Here is an 11,084-nt window from a genome sequence, read left to right as displayed (position 1 = left end):
CTCTGGGACATCTGCTGGTGAGAGGAAATTAATGCCGACTATTGAAGAAGACTTAGACCGACGTCAGCTTTTATACAGTCTTCTCATGCCCGTCATGAATCTGTTAGTATAAATACTTTTTAAACATCTTTTTTCCTGTATAATTTGTAACTATTTTATTAAATTAACCAAAAATGTTTTGACGACAGCTATGTGCCGGGACTAGACAAAGGCAAAGGCTTATACTTCTTGTTTGTGAAGTCGGAGTCTAAGACGTCTGGTGGGTTACCGGCTCGTCCGGTTCTCACGAGTTACTACAAAAGCGACCACTTCAAGAGACGACCGTACGACCCGTACAATGTCTACACTAGTCCTAACGAAGCCATCCTCTGCCCCGACTCGTCTCAAAGCATGTATGCTCAAATGCTTTGTGGTCTCTTAATGCGCCACGATGTTCTCCGCCTCGGTGCGGTCTTTGCTTCCGGTCTCCTCCGTGCCATAAGCTTCCTCCAGAACAATTGGAAGGAGCTTGCTCGGGATATCTCAACCGGAACCCTAAGTTCAAGAATCTTTGATCCTGCCATTAAAAACCGCATGTCAAAGATTTTGACAAAACCTGATCAAGAACTTGCTGAGTTTTTGACAGAGGTCTGTTCACAAGAGAACTGGGAAGGGATAATCACAAAGATATGGCCTAACACGAAGTACCTCGATGTAATTGTTACTGGAGCGATGGCTCAGTATATCCCGACGTTGGAGTACTATAGCGGCGGGTTACCGATGGCTTGCACGATGTATGCTTCTTCCGAAAGTTACTTCGGGATTAACCTAAAGCCGATGTGTAAACCCTCGGAGGTTTCTTACACAATCATGCCCAACATGGCATACTTCGAATTCCTCCCACATAATCACGATGGAGATGGAGCAGCAGAAGCATCATTAGAAGAAACCTCACTTGTGGAGTTAGCTGACGTTGAGGTAGGCAAAGAGTATGAACTCGTGATCACTACTTATGCAGGGCTTTGCCGTTACAGAGTCGGTGATATTCTCCGTGTCACGGGGTTCCACAATTCCGCTCCACAATTCAAATTCATACGAAGAAAGAATGTTTTGCTAAGCATCGAGTCCGATAAAACCGACGAGGCTGAGTTGCAGAAGGCAGTGGAGAATGCGTCGAGGTTGTTTGCAGAGCAAGGAACACGCGTGATCGAGTACACGAGCTACGCAGAAACGAAGACTATACCGGGTCATTACGTAATCTACTGGGAGCTACTTTGTAGAGACCAAACCAATGCTCTTCCAAGCGACGACGTCATGGCGAAGTGCTGTTTGGAGATGGAGGAATCCCTAAACTCGGTTTATAGACAAAGCAGAGTCGCTGATAAATCGATTGGTCCGTTGGAGATACGTGTGGTGCAGAACGGTACCTTTGAGGAGCTCATGGACTATGCCATCTCGAGAGGTGCATCGATTAATCAGTATAAGGTCCCTAGGTGCGTAAGATTCACACCGATCATGGAACTGCTTGACTCTAGAGTTGTGTCTACTCATTTCAGCCCTTCGTTGCCGCATTGGTCACCTGAACGACGTCGTTAGATGAAAGTGTTAAAAAACCTATGCTGTACGCAGTTCTAGAATATAAAGCTCTGTTTCTGATTCCAAGACTCGTTTAGATTACCTATTATGCTGTTCTGTTTAGGGTTCTTGAATCGTATAATAAATTTGAAGAAACGTACTGATGTTTTTTTCCTCTCTTTTGTCGGAAATTTGGAATCAGCTAATTAATTGCTTAATTAGTGTGTAGATCTCACATAATTGGCGAGATTATTTTCTGCTATAGTCCAAAAACTCATCGTAGTTTACAATGAATAACCATGTCAACATAAATATCTTCATCGTAGTTTCACGCTCTGCTCTTTTTCACACTCTGAAATAATTGGCTGATTCGAATAATCGACGAAATATTTCACTCTCAATAGTAATACCAACAAACACTCAAAAAAAAAAAAAATTAGTTGATTAAAAAATAATTGCGGCGAATTTGCGGAAATTCAACGAAACCCAAAATGTTGTATTGGAAGCTTAAAGTAGGTTCGGTCAAGCAACCAGCCCATTTCAAGTTGAAGCCCAATCTTAACTAGACTAAAGTTTTAAATGGGAATTTCAGGGTCCAAACTTGATAACTTGAAATGTTATAACTTATTTTGATTTCGGATACTTATTTTGGTAAAAACAAAAGGTTTTCAGCAAACTAGCCTTTCAATTAATTACTAAGACAAAAGTCTTTGTTTTTTTTTTTTTTTACTTTACTAAATGAAACTTGCAGTTGACAAAATAAAAATAAAAAAAAATAAATAAATGAAACTTGCAAATTGCGTTGAATACTATCGAGATTTAGTAATGATTCAGGACAAAAGGTCTAGTGTGAGTAGTCGGAATAGATTATTTTTATACACAACGGGTATTTATACATTAGAATATGTCAATTTGCCCATTACTATTGCAAAATGTTTGTAGTAGATATATACATTCTTTTATAATTACTTCCACACCCTATGCGTGGATTTATTTAATATATTTTGATAAAAAAATTATATATAATTGATTACGGTGATAAAATATTATTTTATAAAAAAATTAAATTAGTACTAACGAAAAAAATTCAGATACACAATACTTTAAAATATAAAAATCAGTTGTGTTATAAAATCAAATCTGATAAAAAAAATCATAAATTTAATTTGACGTCCATGAGAGGCAAATCAAACTGATGACCTCATATATCCTAAACCATTTTCTTTGACCACCAGAAAAACGATTCTGGTTAAGATTACAAAAATTTCTAACTATAACCGATGGTTAATAAACCTTAACCATGACAACTGTAACCCTGGTCATACATGTATATAGCTAATAAAATATGTGTGTTTGTCGTCCATCTTTCTTCTTTAAACCTCAAAATTTGACTCAAACATCAAATTAAGGTCTTGCGATGTCAATCCTTCTTTCTTAGACCCAAAAATAAAAAATTAATGAAAGAATATCAACTCATCTATAAAATCATACACAAAAATATGTTTTACACCTCATAAGAAATAAAAAGCACAAATGTAGATAAATAAGATAATTTATATTTTTTATCAATATTTATAATATTTTAAACTTTTAAAAGGTTTCGAAATATACAATTTTGAACCTTTTAAAAGTTTTAAATATTTATAATATTTTAAACTTTTAAAATTTAAAACTTATAATATTTAAAAACTTCTTAAAAAGCTAAGAACTTTTAAAAGTTTCAATATTTATAATATTTAAACTTTTAAATTTTTTAAATATTATAATATTTTTTTGAAACTGTTTAAAGTTTTAATTTGATCAAATAAAAAACCAGATCAAACCAAATAAAACTTTTAAACTTGGACGTCTGATAAATCATGATTTCCTGTTCATTCGTTGTTGGAAGCATATTAATCTTATTTATATTGGTTCTGAACTATTGTCTAAAAAAATTTTAGCCGATGTGGGATATTGTGCTTAGTTCTTTGATTTCTATAAATTTAAAATTTTTCTTTTTCTAAAAAATTATGTAAATTTAAAAAATGTTAATGAATGATATGTCCAATCATAATAGGTTGTTTAAAATAATTTTTAATATAGAAAATTCTGGAAATTGTATAAAATGTTAATAAGTGATATGTTAAATTTCTATTGGTTGTTTAAAATCCTATGTGGATGATCTTAGGAACTTATAACTCCTACTTTAATAGCATAGATTTAATTTAACAGTCAAATTTTTAACGTGTAGATAATGATAAACCTAATATTTTTTTCCATATATTTATTCTTTCACCAACCGAATGTTAAAAATCATGGTGACTTTTCTGATTGATTCAATGTTATATACTTTTTGGAGTTACCATGCAGTGATTGTCGACTGGTGACTTGTATATTATCATCGAATGTTCCAAAAAGATTAAATAATACGATGACAGTACCATAATTTAAATCAACAGTCAAAAATTTCTCCACTAACTTCCAAGTGGACTCATATGTAAATGTAATAATAATTTTTTTGTTGTTGAAAGCTACTAAGCATTTTGTTATCTATATACACATTCGTAGAGTGGGAACACTTGCAATTAGTGTAGATGAAACGTTTTAAAAAGAAAGGAATTAAAATTTAAAAGCGAGATCTGCCGTTGGGAATACGATAATTATACATTTAGGTGCCGTTAGGTACTTAGGTAGTAGCATAATATGAAGATTCTGAAAAGGATAAAAATAATTTAGAGGCTTGTAATTGTAACATGTAAAAAACCTGATTTAAAATGATGATTAAACTAACTGACATAAAAAATTAATAAACGAGTAACTTATTTAAAAACTGAACCGCACACGCGAAACTTGGTCCCTCTCCAATTCCGTGAAGTTCTTAACCACAGTTCAAGACTTCAAGTGACCCTTTTCAAGCATATATATCAAGACTTATGTGTGCAGTGTGCTTACTCGCACTTGGTCGAGAGCATAAAAACAAGGTAAAAAAATAGATTTTGAACATGTGAAATCTCAACGTGATCTCTGCTTTTTTAAACGTAACTAAAACTGGTATTTCTTCTTTACTCGTTCCATAATTCTTAATTCAAGATATTGTCTTGATTAATTCATGGTTGTCAGCTTTGTGTCAATTTTGACTTACATGACGATCGTTTCGAGCATTTCGAGTAACAAAACAACATTATCCTCTGAAAACTTCATGCTCACACTCACAATAATAAAATATATATCGTGGAAAAGTAAAAATACTTGTTTATATATATAATTGCTAATATGATAATTAATTTCTCACACTCACAATAAATAAATTAAATATCGTGGAAAAGGTTAAAATACTTGTTTATATATAAATTGCTAGGGTCCCTAATTGCTAATATGATCATTTCCTCGACGCCATTACTACTAAACTCCTTACAGAAAAAAAGGAAGGTCAAGGATGTTTTACTACTACGTGATCCCTTTAGCTATCTTTCTCTTGGCTTACAAATTCTTCTTCACCTCCAAAACGAAATGTTTCAACCTCCCTCCTTCTCCGCCTTACTCTCTGCCAATCCTCGGCCACCACCGCCTCCTCAAACCACCGGTCCACCGTCTCTTCCAACGTCTATCCAAAACCCACGGCCCAATCTTCTCCCTCAAATTCGGCTCCCGTAGCGCCGTCGTGATCTCCTCCTCCTCACTCGTAACAGAATGCTTCACAGGCCAAAACGACATCATTCTATCAAACCGACCTTGTTTCCTAACCGCTAAATACGTCGCTTACAACTACACAACGGTCGGAACCGCTCCTTACGGCGACCACTGGCGTAACCTCCGCCGCATTTGCTCCCTCGAAATCCTCTCCTCGAACCGTCTCACCAACTTCCTCCACATCCGCAAAGACGAAATCCGACGCATGCTCACGAGGCTCTCACGTGACGTCAACAAAGATATCGAGCTCGAGCCGCTCTTGTCTGATCTAACGTTCAATAACATCGTGAGGATGGTTACAGGGAAGAGATACTACGGAGACGAAGTCCATAACGAGGAAGAAGCGAATGTTTTCAAGAAACTCGTCGCCGATATCAACGACAGTAGCGGAGCGAGGCATCCCGGAGATTACTTGCCTTTCATGAAGATATTCGGAGGGAGCTTTGAGAAGAAAGTGAAAGCTGTTGCGAAAGGCATGGATGAGATCTTGCAGCGTCTCCTTGAAGAGTGCAAGAGAGATAAAGACGGTAACACAATGGTTAATCACTTGCTCTCGCTGCAACAGCATGAGCAAGACTATTACACTGACGTCACTATCAAAGGCCTAATGCTGGTAACGAATCGCTAACACACTCATATATGTGTTTATGCTAATTAATTAATGTTGACAGATTTGTTAGCTAGGTTTCATTCATTTTTTTTTTTTTTTTTTTTTCATTCACAAATATAGAAACTGGTAGTTATTGTATACTTTGGATTTGAAGTTTTTAGCAAAATATATCTTAATTAATCTAAACGACTATATTAGTTAAGTTTAGGTACAGCTTTAGCGTGGTTTAGAGTTTAATTGAATACATTAATCGAATAGGTTTATTTCACTATATATGTTCGATTTTTTTAGGCGTAGTATTTAAAATCCGTTACACAGAATTGGGACTATGCGTTGCTAATTATGGAAGAAACAGGGCATGATGATCGCCGGAACAGACACCTCCGCCGTGACGTTGGAATGGGCGATGTCGAGTTTGCTAAACCATCCAGAGTCGTTAGAAAAAGCAAAACTAGAGATTGACGAGAAAATCGGACAAGAACGTTTGATCGACGAACCAGACATTGCGGAACTGCCTTACCTCCAAAACGTAGTGTCGGAAACATTCCGGCTATACCCGACGGCGCCGCTTCTGGTACCAAGATCGCCGATGGAGGATATCAAAGTAGGAGGATACGACTTGCCACGTGGCACGATGGTGATGGTGAACGCGTGGGCTATACACAGAGATCCAAGTCTTTGGAACGAGCCGGAGGAGTTTAAACCGGAGAGGTTTGACGGCGGAGAAGAAGACGTTCATAAGCTGATGCCGTTTGGGAATGGACGGAGATCGTGTCCCGGCGCCGCATTAGGGCAGAGGATCGTGACGTTGGCGTTAGGTTCGTTGATTCAGTGCTTTGACTGGGAAAAAGTCAACGGCGAAGAGATTGATATGACGGAGACTCCTGGGATGGCGATGCGTAAGAAAGTGCCATTACGGGCTTTGTGTCGATCTCGGCCCATTATGAATAACCTTCAGGCCCATTTACGGGCTTAGTTTTTTAGTTGTCAAACATTTTTTTGTTTCTCGTTATCTATTTTCCACGCTGCAAAGTGCAAACTTGTTTACAGATGTGAGATTTTTGGCTGCGTTTGTCAGTTTGTGTACCAAGGCTGTGTGTGTGTGTAATTCAAACTAAAACATAATTAGACAATAATAAATACTAAATAGTTTGGTTAAGTTTTGTTTTTGATTCGTAATTGAGATTAGTTAGATATATTTTAAAAAAAATCAAAGAATATAATCTTAAATTAGTTTTTCTTTTTGGATTCGGTTTGATTTTGGTATCAAAACCATTATTGTAATGTATAGGTAACTTTTCAAATGTTGATGCCCATTGTTGTCCACTCCACTAACTGGGAAATACAATTCGAAAATATTAAATAATAGTTAAAGATAAAACTAAACTATTAGTAAATTAGTGGATCGGAGCACAAAGATGGAAAATAAGGAAGAGGACGAAAATTTAGGAACAATTAATTATCCTGGCTAGACGTCAGAAATTCACCATTTACTTAGTAGTAATGAACTAAGGAATAAGGATCTTAGTAAACTAAACATACTCTGGAAGTTTCCCCTCCTGGTATGTATGTCTATATATATATATATATATTCTTCCCATTTTTTTATTGTCTCAAATTTTGGTCTTCTTTAAAATATGAAGAAGAAAAAAAAGAAGGAAGAAGAAAAAAAAGAAGGAATGATCCTTCTTTTCCTAGTCAGCTTTAAAAGAAAAGATAGCTGTCACTAAAAAGAAGAAAGGGACAGAGGTCGACATTATTGACATTATTGAGAATTGATAGTGGAAGAGTACTGAAAGCTACAGACGAGAAACGTGATCGAGAACGGACTGATACAGATAACAAATAAACATCCAACCGAGAAAATTGTAAGTTTCTATACACGTGTTACGAAAAAATAAAATTGTAACACATGGATCTTAAAGTATAGAAAAACTTAGAGCATAATTACTAGTAGTTACTCTCAAGGATACTCTCACTTAAAAATTAAATAATAATGATAAAGTAAATCAAAGAGAGAGAAACGCTTCTCCACTAAGCATCTGAAGCATCGGTTCTTTAAGATATAGCTGTTTATGATTGGCCAATTTTTTTTTACAGATTTTTTATTTAAATATATAATAATATTATAATAAAATAATTAAAATATAGTATTTTGAGTAACAAGGAAGCAGTTCTCGGATGATGATGGTCTTAGACGACCAAAAAAAAAAACTATAAATTTTTTTTTATATGTAAAAATATTATTAAAAACAAACGCATTTTTTATTGGAACATATAATATTATTACTTGAGGACAAAAACAGATAAAACAAATTAACATGCAATCGACAAAATTGTAAGCTTACACGTGTTAGGAAAAAAGGAATTTGTAGCACATGGATCTTACATTATACATGAATGTTACAAAATAAACTAAAACCCGTTATTTATTGGAACATAAGATATTTGGTTTGATATCATATTTAGTNGTAAGTACTACTGTCTAAAAAAAATTTTTTTTTTTTTTTTTTTTTTTACTTTGCTTTGGCGAAATCATCAACTTTGGTTAGAACTTCACATTATTATTTGTTGGCAATTGGTTTATCGTCGCATAGATGATAGAACTGCCGTCAAACTCTGATTTAAGAAGTTGCCTCAACAACAAGTTTAGAAATAATTGGTCGAGGTCGGATCATAGCTCGTATTGGCTTAAGATTTCGCATCACAATCCCACGAGATTCCTCCATATCCACCTTTTCACCATTCACAGTCTCCCAATCGAAGCATTGGACCATTGCTCCTACTGTCCACATCACAGTCTTCAGCCCGAGTCCAGCCCCAGGACACAATCTCCGACCGTTCCCAAACGGCATCAGAGTTTGAACACTGTCAACGGATCCATCAATTTTGATTTTGTTCCCATTAAATCTTTCAGGATAAAACTCTTCTGGATTGTGCCAGAGCTCCGGGTCTCTGTGTATGGCCCATGCGTTGACCAAGACTGTTGTGCCACCTGGTATGTCATATCCACCGGCTTTAATGTCCTTGGAAGCTTCCCTACCGAGCAAGACCGGAGACACCGGGTTTAACCGGAATGTCTCAGACACAATATTTTGAAGGTAAGGGAGGTCGGAGATGTCTTCTTCGTCAATGACACGGTCTTGTCCGATCTTTTCATCTATCTCCGCCCTTGCTTTGTTCAACACGTTCCGATGGTTCAACAAGTTTGCCATAACCCATCCGATCGTAACTGAAGTAGTATCTGATCCAGGGATTATCATAGCCTGCATGCAGTTGATTCATGAAAAGGATGGTATAGTTAACTAAGTTAAAATATGTTACGTATAATATAAAGGTTATGTAACCAATTATAATCACTTAGCTTAGAGAAATATAATGAATAACTAGTATAAGTAAATTTTATATAATTACGTATTACCATCATTAACCCTTTAATGGTTACGTCGTTGTAATACTCAGGGTCTTGATCCTGCAAAGACATCAAGTGATTAATCATACTATTTCCTTCCCTGTCTTTCCGACACTCGTCGAGGAGACGCTGCAAAGTCTTGTCTACTGATTTGCCGATACGTTTCACCTGCTTCTCGTACTTGCTCCCCAAGAATCTCAAGAAGGGCAAATAATTGCTAGGGTTATTAGCAGCGCTGTTTTCGAAAATATCTATGATGAGATTCTTGAATATCTCCGCCTCTTCCTTGTCCTGAACATCATCGCCGTAGTATCTTTTCCCCGTCACCATCCTCACGATATTGTTGAGTGCTAAATCCGACAAGGGTGGTTCGAGTTCAACCTTCTTGAAAGAATCGAGTTTACCGTTGGTGGTGTGGTCACGTGCGAGTCTTTTGAGCATCCGACGGAGCTCGTCTCTCCTGATATCTAGGAAGCTTGCGAGGCGGTGAGAGGAGAGGATCTCCACGGAGCTGATGCGCCGGAGGTTTCTCCAATGTTCGTTGTAGGGGGAGGTTCCGATGGTGGTGTGATTGTAAGCAATGTATTTGTTAGTCATGGAAAGAGGCCGGTTTGACAAAATTATATCGTTTGAGCCGCTGAAACATTCCTTAACTAGAGGGTAAGACGATATAACGACGACACGACGATAGCCGAAGCGTAGGGTGAATATGGGACCGTACTTTTTGGTGTAGCCATGAAAGAAACGGTGGAGGAGTGGTTTTGTTATGAGATAGAGATGTCCGACAACAGGGAGACCCGGAGGACCAGGTGGAATGTTGTAACGTTGCCTTTTAGAACTAAAATTGTATGCTAGGTAAAGTAATGGGAAGATGACAATCATCAGGAGAAAGTAAAACTGAAACATCTTTCTTTTGCGTCTCTTTCTTCTATGTTTTTTCTTGATTGTGGTGAGATAGAATCTTAGCTTATATAACAGAGGCCGAAGGGTTTAATAGTCAATACAAATACGAAAGGTTAATTCGACTTTCATTTTCATAATGTGGGATCAAATATGTGCGGAAGACACGACAAACAAAAAAATTACAAAAGATGTGGGTCAAGAAATTAGCTCCACCACCTCTGTCGTATATATGCCTTAAAAAAAAGCATAGACTGCTTTTGCGACAAAACATTATTCCTTAATCTTAATTATATTATGACAAAATTAGGTAAAGAGTCTATGTATTTAAAAAACCATACATGTTTAATTCGTGCATGTGAGGCTATCTCCATCAATGTAACTTTATCTTTTAACCTCTACATAAACGAAAGATTCGTCGTTCAATATTGTATTATATTATGATAGTGGCGTGCTTTTATTTCACTAAAGTTAACTATATATTAATCGAATTTATGGGAAACAGGAGTTTATGAGATTAAAAATTAAGGATAATATTCGCGAATCGTAGTAATCATATCTTCAACTTTTTTTTTTTGGTAAAATCATGTCACCATTGATTTCGATGGCTCCTAGTTCTTTTATGTTTAGCTCATTATAGGACTAGGACCACCCAGGGTAGATTTTTTTTTTTGGTATATATTTCAAATCAGAGTTCTAATCAATAATGCTAGATTTCTTATCATTCTGATTGTTTTCCAATTTAGCCATGCAAAAACCCTAAATATATGGTTTATAAATGCGTCTCTTGTCTTAGTCATGTATACGGTGAGGAACCGATGCACGATTTTCCGGTTCATGTCCAAATCCAGTGATTGAACTACATGTACTTGCACGTATGTGAGCATAGTTCGGCCCTTAAAACCATGCATGTTACAAGTTATTTCTACCACAGGAATT

The 11,084-nt window shown here is 36.2% G+C and overlaps 3 protein-coding genes across 3 annotated transcripts in view; 2 read left to right on the top strand and 1 right to left on the bottom strand.

The window, feature by feature from the left end:
• The window catches only part of LOC104721025 (indole-3-acetic acid-amido synthetase GH3.2-like), a 2,358-nt gene extending 647 nt beyond the window's left edge, over positions 1 to 1,711 (top strand). Inside the window, exons 2-3 of the mRNA XM_010438932.2 lie at positions 1 to 102; positions 189 to 1,711. The exon at positions 1 to 102 is cut by the window's left edge and continues 15 nt beyond it. Of these exons, the coding sequence (XP_010437234.1) occupies positions 1 to 102; positions 189 to 1,575 (1,489 nt within the window). The 3' untranslated portion in view covers positions 1,576 to 1,711. The remainder of the gene's footprint in view (positions 103 to 188) is intronic.
• Positions 4,898 to 6,882, top strand: LOC104721024 (cytochrome P450 81F3-like). Its single transcript, XM_010438931.2, has 2 exons — positions 4,898 to 5,836; positions 6,189 to 6,882. Exons 1-2 carry the CDS (start codon positions 4,970 to 4,972, stop codon positions 6,807 to 6,809), a joined length of 1,488 nt encoding a protein of 495 aa, XP_010437233.1. The 5' UTR covers positions 4,898 to 4,969; the 3' UTR covers positions 6,810 to 6,882.
• On the bottom strand, positions 8,179 to 10,293 carry LOC104721023 (cytochrome P450 81F1-like). Its single transcript, XM_010438930.2, has 2 exons — positions 9,255 to 10,293; positions 8,179 to 9,099 (listed from the first exon to the last, which is right to left on the bottom strand). The coding sequence occupies exons 1-2, from the start codon at positions 10,149 to 10,151 to the stop codon at positions 8,458 to 8,460; spliced, it is 1,539 nt and encodes a 512-aa protein (XP_010437232.1). The 5' UTR covers positions 10,152 to 10,293; the 3' UTR covers positions 8,179 to 8,457.

The sequence above is a fragment of the Camelina sativa genome, chromosome 11 (assembly GCF_000633955.1).
Source record: "Camelina sativa cultivar DH55 chromosome 11, Cs, whole genome shotgun sequence".
NCBI lineage: Eukaryota > Viridiplantae > Streptophyta > Magnoliopsida > Brassicales > Brassicaceae > Camelina > Camelina sativa.
The sequence above is the reverse complement of the archived record's forward strand: the minus strand, read 5'-3'. Positions and strand labels throughout refer to the sequence as shown.